Source organism: Staurois parvus, unplaced genomic scaffold, assembly GCF_062004578.1.
Source record: "Staurois parvus isolate SC_StPar_1 unplaced genomic scaffold, SC_StPar_1.0 ptg000294l, whole genome shotgun sequence".
NCBI classification, from domain to species: Eukaryota; Metazoa; Chordata; class Amphibia; order Anura; family Ranidae; genus Staurois; species Staurois parvus.
In genome coordinates this window covers 6,781,800-6,801,282 of record NW_028318090.1, presented here as the reverse complement: position 1 = coordinate 6,801,282, position 19,483 = coordinate 6,781,800, and the positions used below count along the sequence as shown (strand labels likewise).

The window sequence follows — 19,483 nt, the reverse complement described above, 5'->3', positions numbered from 1 at the left end:
CCCCCCTCCCGCTGCATGCCCCCATAGCAAGCTGCTTTCTATGGGGGTCTTTTGCATGCTCACTCCTGAGCCCCACTCTGTGTGCTCATAGACACACAGAGCATGGATCAACCCTGCTCCCTCTTCAGTGACTGTAAGCCAATGAGGAGGGAGAGAGCCGGGAGAGCTGCTGCTCTTGTGCACATTGCTGGCTCGAGATTAGGCTCAGGTAAGTATAAGGTGAAGGGGGGGGGGGGGGGGGCTGAGGAGGGAGCAGAACACAGGCTTTTTTATATTCATGCATAGAATGCTTGAAGGTAAGAAACTTTTAGTCTTTAGAACCACTTTAAGATAACCACATACTAGTGTTTCTGCGTCTGCTGTCTGATCATAACCTTTGTATTTCCTGTGTAGATTCCTTTCTGATCCATATAATCCTTGTATTCTCTCTATACATTTTATTCCGAAGTGCCATATATGCTGTGATGTATTGCTACAGGTATCACAGATAAACCTTTTAAACTGATGTGTGTGGTGCCTTGCAGCTGATAATCTTGTTTCTCTATATAATGCAGGGCTGCAGCTTTGGAGCAGTTCAAGTCTCTTGGTGCCGAGCCTTTGGAAGTAGACCTGAAGGAGTCTGGAGAGGGACAAGGAGGGTACGCTAAGGAAATGTCCAAGGAGTTTATCGATGCTGAGATGAAGCTATTTGCCAAGCAGTGTCAAGATGTGGACATCATCATTACTACAGCTCTCATTCCTGGTAATTAATCTGGAAATACAATAAGGGATTATCGCATTACAAGCTAACTTCCCTCCTCCTCCATACATTTATATTGTCAAATACTTGCTTTAATAAACCTGTGTGGGCCTTTAAATTCAGGGAAATTAGCTATTGATTATAAATAATTTGCCCATGATATGACCACTCATTAGCTATGGCCAGTTTCACACTCCTGCGCTCCGGTTGTGGTTAACCCATGGTTTCTATTAGGACGTGCGTTTTTGGTGGGTATTCTGAACTCGCATTAAAGATGCAGCATGCAGGACTTTTGGGCTGAAAACATGCAACATCATAGAAAGTCTTTGGAAAACTGTGGGTTACCTGCACAAAAATTTATGTACACCTGCACTGTGGACTCACCGCAGCAAAGCAGTGTGAAACCGGCCTAATTTCATTCTGGTGCAGATGGACACAAACATTTACTGATATTTATGCACAGGATCTTGCTGGCAGAAAGATCATGAATATAAATGCAAGTTATGTACATAGCATGTACACACTTAAAAGTGCAAACATGCATTCACATGTAAAATTTTTCTTCATTTTCAAGATGCCAGTGCTTACTACACTCAAACATTACTTTTTTTTTCTTTCTTTGCATTACGGATCTTTATGCAGCTGTGTGCATTATTCCATAAACCACAATGCACCTGTGTTCAGAAGGAAAACAATACTACATGGCTAAAGCGCAGCATTTCTTTCACCTGTGTGCAGGAGGCCTAAGGTTGAGTCATAAGACACAATGTTTCCTTGTAGGAAATGTGAGGACATCTCCATCCTTTAAAGCAGAACTTTGGGAAAAACATTTTTTCCCCCCATGCAGTGAGAAAGGCTATACTTACCCGATCCTTTGATCCTCCGGAAAACGGCGCTCCCCCCGTGTCCAGCGGTGGACTGTTCCTGCTGTTCTCATGTCCAGAGCCGGTCTATGGGTGTGCTGATGTCAGGAACAGTCCATTGCAGGGTGGGGTGGGGTGGGGAGCAGGAGTGACAGGGACTTGCATTGGGATGATCGTTGGATTAGGTAAGTATATCTTTGTTCTCCTCACCCCTAGACAAAAATGAGCAGCTAACCCATGCAGTGCATGCACAGCCCACTGCATGGGGAAAATAAAATCCTGGAATTCCTCTTTAAACTAATTCTTTATCCATCACCAGTCTCTGATATCCATGCACAAAATATGTTTAACCTGCTGCTGCTGCCAACAAAGTATTATCACTCTGATCTCCTCTGTTTGCAACAGGAAAGAGGAACAGTGGGCCCAAAGTCCATTTTCAGTTAAGGTGGTCTATAAAGCAGTATTAAACCTAAAAGAAAACATTTATTACATTGTAGTTTTCCAATTTTTATTGTCATGGGATGCATTTGTTTCCTTTTTTAAGTTTTTTTTTTTTTTCTTTTATTTTTACCTGGTGATCTGACCAGCAAGTCTGTTGTTGTTCAAAAGAACAAGTTCTCTTGCAGTGCTATCAGTTTCAAGGACAAATGGTTTACTACTGACAGGGGTGCTTACAATTATCAGCATTTATTTATGTAAAACCTTTATCCCAAAAGGAATTAAAACACTATTTGCATTTTCATGTACTTCTATAGACTTCAGTGGGCTAGAAAACACAGATAAATGTATGTAAAATCAGACTTGCCTAATTTTTGTTGCAATATGCAGATGTAAACAGCCTTCTTGGTATTTTCGTGACACATGCATTATGCACTGCAAAATGCACATAATGCACAGATGTGAACCCAGGCCTAAGACTATGTTCACATTTTGCATTGTGGGAACATGCACCACAACGCACAAAGAGGTGCAGTCCTTCTGCAGACTTGCAGCAGTGCCATTATTTTTTAATGGCACACCCCCACATCTCGCTAACACACGCGTGTTCATGTGCTCTTCAAAATGCATGGTACTATGCGATTTGGTGTGGCATTTTTTTTTTAAAAGAGTCAGGCACTTCTTTTACATGTTTCTTGTGCGTAGGGAAATATGAGTTAACATAAAGGCCATTCGTAAAAACATGTGCAGTCTCCATTGCATCTGCATGGTATGAATGGAGTCTTAATGAGTGTTTCCAAATTCTATTTGTCATTTCCCAATAACAGGTTGTGCTTTCTGGAATTTCCGACAGTTACAAAACTCCATTGTATGGTGTGGGAGTACTTTAACTACTGCATCTCTGGAAGGATTTATCCCCTTCATAACCAGGCCTTTTTTTTTCTTTTTAGCTCTGCTCTACTTTAACAAAACAAAATTTATATAGTTTTTTTCACACAAATAGAGCTTTCTTTTGGTGGTATTTGATCACTGGTTTCTTTATTCTTCATTTATATAAAAAAAAGACAGAAAATTACAGAAAAAAAACAATATTTTTACTTTTTTCTATAATACATATCCAAGAAAAAAAAATTCTTTGTACATTTTGGCCAAAATGTGTTCTGCAAGATGTCTTTTGATTAAAAAAAAATCCCAGTAAGTGTTTATATTATTATACAGGATTTATATAGTGCCAACAGTTTACGCAGCGCTTTACAATGTAAAAGGGGATAGTACAATTACAATACAGTTCAATACAGAAGGAGTAGAAGGGCAGAGTAGAGGAGGTTACAATCTAAATGGAGGAGGGGTGATAATATCTGCAGGAAGGGATCTGATGGTGGTGACTTAAGTACAGTTCATAGGTAGAGGTGGAGTAGGTGTATATTGTGTAAATTGATTTGTTTGTTACAAACTATAGTGTTTATATATTGGAACTCATATATATATATATATATATATATATATATATACATTTATATAATTTATTTATTTCAGGTACTTATATAGCGCCGTCAATTTATGCAGCGCTTTACATATATATTATACATTCACATCAGTCCCTAACCCTCTAAGGGGTGTACAATCTAAGGTCCCTAACTCACATTCATACATACACATACTAGGGCCAATTTAGACAGGAGCCAAATAACCCACCAGCATGTCTTTGGAGTGTGGGAGGAAACTGGATTACCCAGAGGAAACCCACGCAGGCACAGGGAGAACATGCAAACTCCATATATATATATACATTTTTTTTTTATATTAGTAATGGTGGAGGTCCGTGCTCTATAATGGGACTGTGATGCTGTGGGGGCAATTTGACACTAACACTTTGTAGGAACTGACTAACAGACACTGACATCGCCAGTGCCGCTAATGCAGTGATTAGTGATTATATAGTTTACTACTGCTTTAAAGTGGTTGTAAAGGCTCAGGGTTTTTTAAAATGCATGAAGGTAAAAAACCTTCTGTGTGCAGCAGTGCCCCCAGCCCCCTCAATTCTTACCTTAACCCCATCGAGAGCCAGCAATGTGCACGACAGCCTCGGCTGTCTTGTGTTTCTGCCTCCTCATTGGCTGAGACAGCAAGCCGGAGCCATTGGCTCCTGCTACTGTCAATCACAGCCAGTCAGCCAGCCAATGAGGAGAGAGAGGGGGCGAGGCCAAGCCGCGGCTCTGTGTGTGAATGGACACAGGGAGCAGCGGGTGCCCCCATAGAAGCTGCTTGCTATGGGGGCACCCGACAGAAAGGAGGAGCCAGGAGAGCCTGCGGGGGACCCGAAAAGAGGAGGATCCAGGCTGCTCTGTGCAAAATCACTACACAGAGCAGGTAAATATAAACGTGTTTGTTATTTTACAAAATAATAAAAAAATAACCTTTAGTATCGCTTTAAAGGCTCTCTCAAGTGGTTTTATTTGGAGATTTTGTAATTTTGCTTTACTTTCCTTAACAGGGAAAAGAGCTCCCATATTGTTCAAGACAGATATGATTGAATCCATGAAGGAAGGTTCAGTTGTGGTGGATTTGGCATCAGAGGCCGGTGGTAACATTGAAACTACCAAACCCGGAGAGCTTTATGTTCACAAGGTAGGTTGTAATTTTCTCTGTGTTATTGGTATTTCTTTATTTTGCAATGTGTGGTAGTTTTCAGAAAATAGTCATAGTCCTTCAAGCTGCAGAAACTGATCTGCTGTTGGCTGCTCTGTATATTCTACTCTTGTCCTGTATTGTGTATTGTTGAAGAATATTGTATATCATGTCGGGTATCTGCTTCTTTTATAATGAAGGAATAGTGTAAGCTAATGTATTTTGATTCTGCCCACAATTCCAAAGAAGACCAAATGGTGTGACGATCTCATTAGTATACGGCTACTCTTTCATTGTCCATCATCTAAAGTTTGAGATAGGTCTGGCTGTATTGTACATCTGGCTGTATTGTATATCTGGCTGTATTGCTCAGCTGCAATGCAGTCTATAGGAAGGTTTCAGAATATAATCAGAAGATTGGATGAATTGCATCACAAAGCCTGTAAGCTGGTAAAACCTACCCATCCGCATGTATTTTGCTTTGTGGCTGGTGTGGTGGGTTAGCTTTGGGAATGAAACCTATTATTTGGTGTGATCAGTTCAGGTGTACATGTTATTGCTCATGGTGTTACATTATGACTTCCTTATTTGTAGTAGTTTTGTATGCTGATGTAAACTATCCTTTTTAATCTCCAGATCTGTACTTTTTATTTTTTTTTATTTACAATTGGTTTAATTGCGATAACAAGCTTCTTAAACTTATTTTCAGGGAGTAACACACATCGGTTATACCGATTTTCCCAGCCGAATGGCCACACAAGCCAGCACACTGTACTCCAACAACATTACCAAACTGCTGAAAGCCATCAGTCCTGACAAAGACAACTTCTACTACGCCCTGAAGGATGATTTTGACTATGGAACCATGGATCATGTCATCAGGGGAACAGTGGTCATGAAGGTAAGCTCATGTCTGAGAATACATCAAGAGCCTGGATAACTTTCAAAAGGCCACTTTTGCCGTTGTATTGGTGTATTTGCTATGAGCACCACCTCCTCTCTCTCTCTCTATCTCTCTCTCTCCCTCTCCCTCTCTCTCTCCACTTGGTGCTTCATGTTGTGGATTGAAGAATGGTAGACCCTGCTTATAATTACAACAGGTGTGCAGAAATAGTAACTCAAGCACAGGGATCTATTTTTTTTTTTTTTTTTGAGATAAGGATATTTTTATTAGACTTTGTTATTTGCAAACACAGCAGTTCCAGAGAGCCATACAAAAAGCAAAAAAGAGGGGAAAAAAAGTATCTTACACTTCGACATCAATATACAAAAGCAATACAGTGTGCATCGCATGGGGGTGCAGCATACAATAATCAATACAGAGTAGATTACATATCAAAGAAGCACTGGTGTTATTACATTCCCAGATCCAAAGAGGCTGTGGTGAGAAGACATTCGGTCCACTGATTCCTTACTCTTATCAGAGGTTTGAGGTTTCTTCAGAAGCGCAAAAAATTATTTTTTATAATGGGGAGATTATCCTTAACCAGGGTCTTCCAAGTCTCAACAGAAAGCTGCGAGCCACCCTTTCAGGGCATAAGAATTAACTTCATAGGATGAAAGTATAAAATACGTAGCAGTCGTTTATCATATTTAGAAAGTTGAAGGTCACTAAAGATCCCTAGCAGGCAGTTCTTAGGGTGCAAAATGTTGGGTAGACCAAGTGCAGTAGATAAAAAGGTTCACACAAGGATCTAATTTAATACAGTCCCCAAATTGTATTAAAGAGAAACTTCACTCCCCCATTTATTATTTCTTCGCCCATCTTGTCTGCAGGGTTGTCTCTAGAAAAATATACTCTTTCACCCAGTGAATCCAACATTGTCTGCTGTAATCGGTCCCCTCAGTGCTGCGTGCCGGGCCCCGTGCTGCCATGTTCTCTATGTCATCAGGGGGCTGGCTGCCTCTTCTAGCAGGCCCCTTAATGATGTGCCATGGCATATTTGCAGTGTGTCTGATCATTTCCAGCGCATGCTCAGTGTGTGTTGAATAATTTCCACCCATGCCCACTTTTATTGAAAAAGAAAATTCCATCCAGGATTCCCATGCAGGGGTTTCAACTTAACACCGCAAATACAAATAAAAAAAAATTCCCAGTATCTCCAGCTTGGACCCACCAGAGACTTCCGGATTCTCTCCAGCCCCCTTGGACGCACTGGCCTCCGCAGCTTCCTCAGCCTCCCAGACCCTCTCTTGGTCTCCCAGACTCTTGAAATTGGTCAGACTTTCTCAGTCCTTGGGTCCAGAATCCTCCTCACAGGGGTTGTAATCTCCACCAGTAACTCCTAGCTCTTCTGACAGGGCTCTGTCTTCAAACAGCTCTAACTCTCACCTCCCCTGAGCTATGACCTAATCTGCTCTGTAATGGGCCTGACTACCTGTGCACTCACGCAGGCTGTAGGCAATTAGGAAACCCTGGACACCGTACTGAAGACTCCATCGCACCCTATGCTTTTTGGAGTCTTCAAGCTTCTAGCCCTGATCCAGACTTAAAAAAACCAGGGAAAACCTAAAACATAGTTTTCTCTGCTCACAAATCTGCTGGAGCTTCTCAAACTGACTCTTTGAGAGTCTTGGGTCCATTTTAAACCCATTTCCATGGCTCTTCATGTCACAGTACATTTGCTAATGTGGCAAAGGAGGGGGAAGGAGCGAAAAAAATGTGAAGGTCCGCTTTAGGGTGTATATTAAACCAAAACTTTTCATTTTAGTTTTAGACCGTTTTTATTGCTGTCTTTGTTTTTGCTTGGGAGTCTCACTCCTCTCATTATATTGGTGATCACTGTCACCAAGATAGAAAGTAAGTGGAAATTCTAAATTTTGTCATGAGCGCAAGAGGTGCGGGGAAATCTTTTATTGGGGACACCTGTTCTAATGACAGCTGTCTAAGGTTGGAATTCCCCCCACTTACATCTTTTTGCATCTCCAGCACAGGAAGTGAAAGGAAATGTCCCCGGCAGGACACAGACCACAACAAAAAAAAACCTGATAGGGGTTTTAACCATTTCCTACTATATCCAAAACTAAAAAAAACAAAAGTTTTGACTGTACTTGCACACTTTGTTCACACCAGCCTGTAGCATTTGTGTGCAGTCTGGTGTCTATTGTGTAGCAGCCATGATGCGTGGTGATAGGCATTGCAAATTTGTATCAGCACATCAAACTGTTTACGATTTTCTTTGAAGTGGTTGTAAAGGCTCAAGGTTTTTTACCTTCATGCATTCTTTGCATGAAGGTAAAAAACCTTCTGTGTGCTGCATCCCCCCCAGCCCCCCCTAATACTCACCTAAGCCCCCTGTTGATCCAGCGATGTGCACTGGAGTCTCGGCTATCCCATTGGCTCCTGCTGCTGTCAATTGCAGCCAGTGAACCAATGAGAAGAGAGAGGGGGTGGGGCTGAGCCTTTCTCTGTGCGTGAATAACCGTACCGAGCAGCTGCTGGGGAGTGCGTGTGCTCGGGTGCCCCATTGCAATCTGCTTGCTGTGGGTGTACCCAAGAGGATGGAGGGGCCAGGAGCGCTGGCGAAGGACCCAAGAAGAGGAGGATCTGGGCAAATCCGCTGCACACAGCAGGTAGGTATAGACATGTTTAATTTAAGTCTATAGAATCACTTTAACTACCGTGTTTCCCTGAAAATAAGACAGTCTTATTTTTTTTTTTTTTTGGCTCAAAAAAACACACTAGGTCTTATTTTCAGGGTAGGTCTTATTTTTTAATGTACAGGTGTGGACAGGGGGTGCAGAGGTGAGCTGCAGGCAGTTGTGGATGAGGGTTACTATAGAGAGGGCCAGCTGATGACAGTTGTGAGCTGCAGTCAGGTGTTGCAGGGGTGACTTGACAGGTGAGTTTCAGACAGGGTGCAGAGATGAGCCAAAGACAGGGTGCAGGGGTGAGTTGCAGACAGGGGATGCAGAAGTGAGCTGTGGCTGGGGGGTGCAAAGCTGAGCTGAGGTTAGGGGGCGCAGAGGTGGGTTGCAACTCAGCTGACCTCTGCACCCCCCAGCCGCAGCTCACCTATGCACCCTGTCTGCAACTCACCTGTCAATTTACCTCTGCAACACCTGACTGCAGCTAACCTTTGCACATCCCTCCTCCCTATCCACTGCCCTCATATGGTTAGCTAGCTTTGCAAAACACAGCTGTGAGCAGCCGGCCCCTCTCTATAGTAACTCCCGCTTCGGGTCCTATCTTCCCACACAGTGCACCAAGTGCACTTACTCACCACTCCACCTCTTCCTCACTGGCCAGTGATCACCCCTGGGGCATCAGCCTGCATGCATTAGGCTGCAGGATGAGATGCCCCACCCCACCCCTAAACACACTGCGCCCTCATATATCTGTTCCTTCCCTGTCCCACAGTGAGTACAGAGTTAGGGGGTCCTGTGGGAGCGGATGTGCTGTTACTTACAAGAGGGATTGTCACTTGCAAACACAAAAGCCGCACTTCTGTGTTTATAAGAGACAGTAGATATTGGTGTACACAGGGCCAGGGCCAGAGGTGGTGGAACAGCTGATCACAACTAGGTCTTATTTTCAGGGTAGGTCTTATACTTCAGCAATTCCCAAAAATAGTACTAGGTCTTATTTTCGGGGAAACCGGGTATAATGAAATGTCTTTCTGTGACATTTCAGTAAAGTGTATGTGCCACAGCTGAGCTGCAGTGCGGGGACATGTGGTACAATGAATTGCTCTGTGTCGGGCCGGGTAAATGTCTTTGGCGGCTGTAGGTTGAGGTCCCCTTCTCTACACAGACTATCCTCTTTAGTCTATCATGAATTCTACTGCCAGACTAATCCACCTTACCAACAATTGGCTTATGATCACCCAATAAAATTCAAAATATTAACTTACAGAGCCATTCATAACTCTTCTCTTGCTCTTCCCAAGACCACCTGCTCTCCTCCTGTGATCTCATCCAGCCCTTTTCCAGAGCCTCTCCCATCGTCTGGGAATCCCTACCCCAGACTAGGTCCTACTCTGTCTGCCTTTGGAAGATGCCTGAAAACCCATCTCCTCAGGGAAGTATATCTCACCTCCACCTAACAACTGAAACGGTACTTTATCCATCAGCTCACCCCCCACAGTTATTCCCTTTTGTACCCCTTGATCCCACCTTTGAATTTGTAAGCTCTCATGAGCAGGGCCTTCCTAACCCTCTTGTATGGAATTATATTGTAACTGTGCTGTCTTTCTTTATTTTCTAAAGTGCTGCGCAAACCGTTGGCACTATATAAATCCTTTATAATAATTATGGGAATAGTGTGAACGAGCTCTAACGCTCCAGCATGTACCCAAAGTTCACATTTGAGTTTTGGGTGAACTGGGCTCTTTCACCTATGATTCTGGTTTCTGCCCATTCTATATGGTAATTCAGAAGCATCCCTGTTCCATTAGGTTTAGGAGCCAAGATTTAATACTTGTCCTTCAGAGCCATCTGCTGGCTGAGATGGATATCACAGAGCCGAGATGGAATTCATTTTCATATGAGTTATGTTAGGTCTTAATGGTCTAAAGCAGTGGTCTTCAAACTGCGGCCCTGGGGCTGGATGCGGCTATTTGCTTGCCTTTATCTGGCCTATGAGGCATTATTCCTACCACTGACATCAACAATGCGGCACTATTTCTTCCACTGACACCAACGATGGGGCATAATTCCTTCCAATGACACCAACGATGGGGAATAATTCCTTCCTGTGATACCAATGATAGGGAATAATTCCTTCCAGTGATACCAACGATGGGGCAGAATTCCTTCCAGTGATACCAACGATGGGGCATAATTCCTTCCAGTGATACCAACAATGGGGAATAATTCCTTCCAGTGATACCAACGATGGGGCATAATTCCTTCCAGTGATACCAACGATGGGGCATAATTCCTTCCAGTGATACCAACGATGGGGCATAATTCCTTCCAGTGATACCAACGATGGGGAATAATTCCTTCCAGTGATACCAACGATGGGGCATAATTCCTTCCAGTGATACCAACGATGGGGGATAATTCCTTCCAGTGATACCAACGATGGGGCATAATTCCTTCCAGTGATACCAACGATGGGGCATAATTCCTTCCAGTGATACCAACGATGGGGCATAATTCCTTCCAGTGATACCAACGATGGGGCAGAATTCCTTCCAGTGATACCAACGATGGGGCAGAATTCCTTCCAGTGATACCAACGATGGGGCAGAATTCCTTCCAGTGATACCAACGATGGGGCATAATTCCTTCATTTGGTAAAGTCCATTTATTCATCTTTTGAATGAAATTCAAATGTTCTGAAAATTTTCATATGACTTTTCATATGAATTTTATCAAGAAATTTCATTCTAAATTCTCTCCCTCTATGAACAGCTTTAGTTAGGTAGCGTGAGCATTTCAATTACCATGAATTATATAGAAATGTACTGTATGTACTGTGTGACTGCTTATGTCTGGTTTATCACATTAGTAATATCAATGAAGGAAATGTGGACAATGATGCTTTTCCTTTTATGACATTTTCTGAATCTGGGTAGGTGAATGATAATGAATACATGACAAGCCTGATACAAATACTTTATTACAAATTCTGAATGAACCCTCTGCACAGTGCTATACATACTTTCTAACAAACTTAGCATAAAAAAAGGGATTTTTAGTTCATATGCATTGCTAGCCAACTGCGTCAAAGTAATCCATCTCTGGCCAGTCCTTTCTCTATTCTGCAAAATACTCACTTGCTTTCAGCATACTCCAGTGGATATAGCACCTATATTGGGCAAATAAACACAAGTTGTAGGAGAGCTACAGGTTCAGGTCTGGTCACTGGCCTGCGCTGCAATAGAAATAAGATATACCTGTGCTCAAATGCTTACACACACTTAAAGTGGTTCTGAAGGTTCAAGGTTTTTTTTTACCTTTTATATACTCTATGCATGAAGGTAAAAAACCTTTTGTGTGCAGTGGCCCTCACCCCCCCAAACCTTACCTGAGCCTCCTCCAATTCAGAGACATTTTTGATGGCCTCTGCTGTCTGGGGACTCTTCCTCCTCATTGGCTGAGACAGCAGCAGGAGCCCATTGGCTGCTATAATCACAGCCAGTGAGCTAATGAGGAGACGTGTGTGTGTGCGCGCGCTGGGGGCGAGCCATGGCTCTATGTGTCTTATGGAAAAATAGAGCAGCGGCTCGGGGATGAGCATGCAGTGGTGCCTCCAGGGCGAGCGACTTTCCCTTGGGGACACTGCTTGAGGGGGAGTAGCTAGGAGCATGACGGGGACCCGAAAAGAGGATCAGGGCTACTCTGCAAAATCACTGCACAGAACAGGTAATTATAGTCACGATTGTTATTTAAAAAAAAAATAAAAAATGGACCTTTAGTATCGCATTAGTGTCACTTTAACACTAGAAATTCTGTGAAAATTGTTGAATTAGCCCTGTAAGAGCTCTATAGCCTTTCAAAATCATTTCTAAATGTTTTCGGCAGATATTAAAAAGTATCACTTTTACCTAGAACTCGTAAAAGTGATAGAAAACTCTAGCAGATGTAAGGCACATACATAGTGAGCGACCTTATCTCGGCAGAGTGGACAGGTTCTGCTCTCCTGCATCCACCTTGTAATGCAATCGGTGTGAAATTGGTGACGGCAGGGTGTTCTGGTGGATGCAGCTCCTCTTCTATCTTCACTAGAGAGATCCTGCACTCAGGCAGCTCCTTCCTGTCCTGGTTACAGGCAGGTGGACTCTGGAAGCTCCCCGGTTGTGGCTTGTTCTGATCAACTGGAGAATAGTTAATGTCAGGGTTCTGACCTCCTCCAGAATCCTGGGACAGCTGTTCTTCATGCTCTCAGACCCATATTGAAGCTCTGGATTCTCTCATGATGGATGGGAGAATCTTGGCCTGCAAAAACAATAATGTTTAGTAAATGGGAGATGCTTCCCTCCTCTCTGATGCTAAAGACATGTTTCGATGATCCTAGGACATTGATCTCAGTAGCAGTAGAATGTCCAGGCAGAATGTCCTATTGCATTCTCTATATTAGCAAATATGTTTAGTTTTCAATATGGAACTTCACTTTTACCTTCATTGAGATCTGAATTTTGTGTCTGGCAGCTAAGAAGACAGTTTGAAGAAAGCAGCACACAGGATTCTTAAGCCTGGTACACATTGCAAGTCTTTTCAAAAGCTGACAGATCACCATACGAACACAAGCAATGTTGATGATCTCCCTCACTGTGCTTTTGTGTTGTGACGGGGACTCATCACCCCCACCACCCCAAAAATGAGGCCCAACTGACCCAGAGTGGGCCAGGGGCGATGAGGGTCATGATTCCATAATTCGGTATAGGGATGACACACTTCGTATACCAAGGGAACCTTTGCTGGCAGATAGGACAGGTGGAGTCCCTCTCCTGTAAATGTATATTATATAAGGTGCGCTTGTTGGAGTCCAATCTCTGTAGCTTTAAGATAAAGGTGCCAGATGGATATCAGGGATAGATGGGAGCAGCTCTTCTTAGAGTGGAAGCAAGGCTCTAATGCAGTAACAAGAAAAAGAGAGGACGGCGCCTCTAAGTGCAATATTGACAATTTATTTAGTAAACAAGGGAAAATATGCACTTACAAGTAAACGGTTAAAAAGCCTCATCGTGTGGTAATTAGATCCAGGTGGGACATCCAGCCGTCCAGCAGCAAACTATGCCTATAGGATCAGGAAGTAGAGTCCAGGATGTGCCTGTGCATCAAAAATGAAGCTTGGAGAGCAGAATCAGATGTAGCAGGTGAAGGGGGCAATAATGCATTTCGGAGCATGCTCAATAGGCTCCTTCTTCAGACCACAGGAGTCCCTCTCCTGTGCCCATCTTATGATGCAATGGTGGGGAAAAAGATGGGAGCTAGGGTAGGCTGGTGGTTTCTGCTCCCTCTTCCAATTGCTGGAAGCAGATACTGCAAGCAGGAGGCTCTTCCCTCTGCTGATCATGAAGAGGGGGACTCTGGATGTTCCCCAGATCTGGCTGGTTCTGAATGACCATAGTACGCTGGTGTCTTGGGGTAGAGTCAGGATGATGTCTCTGCTGCAGCTGATGTGCAGTTATAGAGGATGACTGCATTCTGTGTCTCGGAGTGAAATCATGGTTCTGACTGTTCTGATGGAAATGATGTTCAGACTGCCTACCCCCACAGTGGAGATCCTGATCTGGGAGAAACTTGCCCTGCAAAAACATTATTATTATATTATTATTATACAGGATTTATATAGCGCCAACGGTTTGCTCAGCTCTTTACATTATGCATTAAACAATTTTGATATTTTTTCACAAGTTTTGTTTTTTCAAAAGTATAAAATCACAATAATGAAACTTCTTGTGTTGACTTCCATACTGCAAGGAAATTTGGAGCCTCTGCGAAATATTATTCCTCCTTGGGGAACCAGTAAGAAGATTTCCACTCACTTCCTTCCCAGTGACACCAGGAGCTTCTATTTTCCCTCTACCATTACCGAAAATCAGATTTGGGTATACTGGCCCTTTAAGAGCTTTGTGATGTTTGGCAGTTAAAAAAAGCTAGATAAAGCAGCAGACTTTGTTCTGAGCAATTACAAAACAAATCATTATTTTTTTCCAATCTAAACTTCCTTAACAGAGCAGGAAGGCTTTATTCATCTACTCTAGCCTTTGTCAGCTAGGATTCCTCTAGAGGATGCTAGGGGTTCCTTGAGCTGTGGCTGATTGACCTCCCATTGATGGTGTCTGCATAGTTTCAGGGCCAAAACCACTTGGCAGAGCCAGCAACGTGACACCGACTATCTGTTTAGCGGTCTGTAAGGGTGGCATGCTTCCCACTGGCCACTAATATAAGGGGCATTTTCCCACTCATCTCCAGTGAATTGGTTATAACAGAGTTTCCTTGAGACCTAAACATTATTTCAAAGGTTCCTCTGGGACAAAAGGGTTGAGAAGGGCTGATCTAAAACATTAAATGGTTAATTCTTAATTCACCTGTCTTATTGCTCTTTAACCACCTCCCGCCCACCATACAAGGTAATGACATCAGGGCTGCGATTCTCTCGTTCTGGGAGGACATCATATGACGTCCTCCCAATCTAACTGCTCGTCCTCGGGGGCGCGCGGCAATCAGCGGTGCGCTGTGTCCCAGGGACACAGCGGATCACCTATCATTGTAAAGAGCTGATGATGTTGGCTCTGTTGTTTGATCAGCTGTGTCCAATCACAGCTGATCACATGTAAATACGAAATGCCAGTTATCGGCAGTCCTTTCCTCCGTCTGACACCTCGTGAGGAGAGGAGAGCTGGTAATCGGCATTACTCAGAGCAGACATCTACACTGATCATCAGGGCACTTTTTCGTGCAGATCCGCAGCGACACCACCTGCACAGATGTGAACCTGAAGTCTTGTGTGTGTGTTTTTGTTTTATTTTTTAACAAACATGTCATACTTTCCTGCTTTGTGCTGTGGTTTTGCACAGAGCAGCCTGGATCCTCTTCCCCTCTCTTCTGTCAGGTGCCCCCACAGCAAGCAACTTGCTATGGGGGCACCAGAGCAGGCGCCTCCTGAGCAGGCGCCTCCTGAGCAGTGGCTTTGCATGTCCATTTACACACAGAGCCGTGGCTCAGCCTCGCTGACTCCCTCTTCTGATTGGCTCACTGGCTGTGATTGACAGCAGTCTGTCTCAGCCAATTTGTAGTGAGAATCCCTGGAGAACCAAGGCTCTCATGGACATTGCTGGATGGGGCTCAGGTAAATGTTAGGGGGGGGCTGTGGGGACTGTTACATACGGAAGGTTTTTTAGCTTCATGCATAGAATGCATGAAGGTAAAAAAACCTGGAGCCTTTAGAACCACTTTAAAACAGGCCAAAAGGAGGTCAACTGCAGGTTTGTTTCACCTTTCAATAAATTCTGATTAGTGGTGTTCAGCAAAAAATCTGCAAAGCCTGAACATAGCAACTGGACCCTATTAAAGTGTTACTAAACTCAGGACCCTACAGTCACTCTCTCTGGTCTCCCACAGTACACAGAACATTGAAAGGCAATTATTTTAGTAAATAGAAACTGCTAAATAGCTTTTCTCATCAGCAGTTAGAGCAGTTTTGGGACTTCTATCAGTGTCCAGCAGAGCACTGGTTAAAGCTTGTTGGAGGAGTTTTCTTTCTGCCCTAGGAGGATATAGAACCCCTGATCTCTGGACACTGTTGATTGGCCCGGTGCCGATCACATGCACTCTCCCAAGAAAAAAAATAACCTCTCTAGCAATACTCACTAAACTGAGCATGTGCAGAGTGTCTCCACAATATGTCTTCTCATCAGGTGATGACAGGGAGACACTGGAAGAAGGGAAGGATCAGAGAAGTCAGCATCAAACAGCATTTTTAAACAATGCCGAGGATTAACCCCTTAGGTACCTCAGTGAGTATAACAAGCATGCTTTGCTGCATATACAGACTGATTGTACTTTAAAGTGTATGGGAGACTAATTTCTTTTTTTTTAAAAAAGGCCATGGGAAGCTGAGCACTGCCATGGGGGACATGTACCAATGCAATAACATATTGTTCAGTAGGGAGCTGGTCTTTAATGCGACCTTAAATAGCAATATTTCATATACACAGTTCCTCATTATAGGAACATGTTCAAGTTTTGCACACATTAACCACTTGCCCTCCTGAGGATTTACCCCCCCTTTATGACCAGACCATTTTTTGCGTTAAGGCGCTATGTTATTTTAACTGACAATTGCGTGGTCATGCAACGCTGCACCCAAAGGAAATTTAAGTTTTTTTCCACGAATTGAGCTTTCTTTTGGTCGTACTTGATCGCCTGTGCGGTTTTTATTTATTTGCGCTATAACCAAAAATTTTGAGAAAAAAAACAATATATTTGACTCTGCGCTATTAAACATGTCCAGTAAAAAAATTTAAAAAATCTAACTTTGTCTTAAATTTAGGGCAAAATGTATTCTGCTACATGTCTTTGCTAAAAAAAATCCCAATCCGTGTAAATTAATTGGTTTACGTGAAAGTTATGGTGTTTACAAATGGCGGTATAGATAATGGGATTTTTTCTTCTACTAGTAATGGTGGTGATCAGCGACTTTTAGCGGGACTGCGGCAGACATTCTGACACTGGGGAGGGGGAACTAACTTGGTGTCACTGACATCTCCAGTGACACCAATACAGTGATCAGTGCTAAAAAAAAGGGGTTAATGTGAGGGGCGATCAAAGGGTTAACTGTGTCCTGGGAGCGGTTTAAGGGGCGGGGGGTGTGTTCTTCACTGTAAGCGCATTGATTGGGATGGCTGTACTGTGTACAGCCATCCCGAGCAGTGTGCTCGAGCTGACAGGGAGAAAGATTGTTTGTAAACAAAACAATCTTCCTTCCCGTCGGATATGCTTGGTAATCACTGGGCGCCGGCGGGTAATTACCGGCCGGGACCCAGTGATTGACATTCGTGGCCATGAATGGCGACGCAGGTAGGGTATCCAGAAATTCAAAATCACGTATATATATGTGATTTTGCGCACGGGTGCCACCCTGTAGCAGTATATCTGCTATAGGGCGGTCCTTAAGCATTTAAAATCTGTATTTTTGGCTATAAATTAGTTTCAAACCCCCAGAACATTATATATTTTCTAAATGCAGAGGCCATATAGCAGTGGTCTCTAAACTGTAGCCCTTTGTCTGCCTTTATCTCACCCTTGGGGTACTATTCCTGTCATTGATACAAGGCATTATTCCTTCCGACACCAGCAGTGAGGTACCATTCTTTCCATTGCAACCAACAGTGGAGCAGATTTCCTCTCACTGACATTAATGGTATGGGGCATACTTCTTTGCACTGGTATAAACGTTGGAACACTATTCCTCCCACTGATAACAACAGTGAGGTACTGTTCCTTCCAATAACACCAAAGTTGCGGCAGTATTCCCTTCATTGACACCAGCAAATGGGCACTATTCCTCCCACTGACACCAAGGAATGGGCACTATTCCTCCCACTGGCACCAACGATGGGGCACTATTCCTCCCACTGGCACCAACGATGGGGCACTATTCCTCCCACTGACACCAAGGAATGGGCACTATTCCTCCCACTGGCACCAACGATGGGGCACTATTCCTCCCACTGGCACCAACGATGGGGCACTATTCCTCCCACTGGCACCAACGATGGGGCACTATTCCTCCCACTGGCACCAACGATGGGGCACTATTCCTCCCACTGGCACCAACGATGGGGCACTATTCCTCCCACTGGCACCAACGATGGGGCACTATTCCTCCCACTGGCACCAACGATGGGGCACTATTCCTCCCACTGGCACCAACGATGGGGCACTATTCCTCCCACTGGCACCAACGATGGGGAACTATTCCTCCCACTGGCGCCAACGATGGGGCACTATTCCTCCCACTGGCGCCAACGATGGGGCACTATTCCTCCCACTGGCGCCAACGATGGGGCACTATTCCTCCCACTGGCGCCAACGATGGGGCACTATTCCTCCCACTGGCGCCAACGATGGGGCACTATTCCTCCCACTGGCGCCAACGATGGGGCACTATTCCTCCCACTGGCGCCAACGATGGGGCACTATTCCTCCCACTGGCGCCAACGATGGGGCACTATTCCTCCCACTGGCGCCAACGATGGGGCACTATTCCTCCCACTGGCGCCAACGATGGGGCACTATTCCTCCCACTGGCGCCAACGATGGGGCACTATTCCTCCCACTGGCGCCAACGATGGGGCACTATTCCTCCCACTGGCGCCAACGATGGGGCACTATTCCTCCCACTGGCGCCAACGATGGGGCACTATTCCTCCCACTGGCGCCAACGATGGGGCACTATTCCTCCCACTGGCGCCAACGATGGGGCACTATTCCTCCCACTGGCGCCAACGATGGGGCACTATTCCTCCCACTGGCGCCAACGATGGGGCACTATTCCTCCCACTGGCGCCAACGATGGGGCACTATTCCTCCCACTGGCGCCAACGATGGGGCACTATTCCTCCCACTGGCGCCAACGATGGGGCACTATTCCTCCCACTGGCGCCAACGATGGGGCACTATTTCTCCCACTGGCGCCAACGATGGGGCACTATTTCTCCCACTGGCGCCAACGATGGGGCACTATTTCTCCCACTGGCGCCAACGATGGGGCACTATTTCTCCCACTGGCGCCAACGATGGGGCACTATTTCTCCCACTGGCGCCAACGATGGGGCACTGTTTCTCCCACTGGCGCCAACGAATGGGCACTGTTCCTCCCACTGGCGCCAACGATGGGGCACTGTTTCTCCCACTGGCGCCAACGATGGGGCACTGTTTCTCCCACTGGCGCCAACGATGGGGCACTGTTTCTCCCACTGGCGCCAACGATGGGGCACTGTTTCTCCCACTGGCGCCAACGATGGGGCACTGTTTCTCCCACTGGCGCCAACGATGGGGCACTATTTCTCCCACTGGCGCCAACGATGGGGCACTATTTCTCCCACTGGCGCCAACGATGGGGCACTATTTCTCCCACTGGCGCCAACGATGGGGCACTATTTCTCCCACTGGCGCCAACGATGGGGCACTATTTCTCCCACTGGCGCCAACGATGGGGCACTATTTCTCCCACTGGCGCCAACGATGGGGCACTATTTCTCCCACTGACTCCAATGTTGGTGTACTATCCCTTTTACTGAAACCAGCGATGGGGAGCTATTGACCACAGTTGCTATGTAATTTATTTTACTCCCACTGACCACCAGGCCGAAGGCATTTTTTTTTACTCCTGTTGGCCAGTCCGGCCCTCCTA

General features: G+C 44.9%; 1 protein-coding gene across 2 annotated transcripts in view; it reads left to right on the top strand.

The window, feature by feature from the left end:
• The window catches only part of NNT (nicotinamide nucleotide transhydrogenase), a 206,612-nt gene that overhangs the window by 61,307 nt on the left and 125,822 nt on the right, over positions 1-19,483 (top strand). For both annotated transcript variants that reach the window (XM_089682705.1, XM_089682706.1), the window contains exons 7-9: positions 555-742; positions 4,535-4,668; positions 5,378-5,569. In XM_089682705.1, coding sequence (XP_089538831.1) covers positions 555-742; positions 4,535-4,668; positions 5,378-5,569 — 514 coding nt within the window. The remainder of the gene's footprint in view (positions 1-554; positions 743-4,534; positions 4,669-5,377; positions 5,570-19,483) is intronic.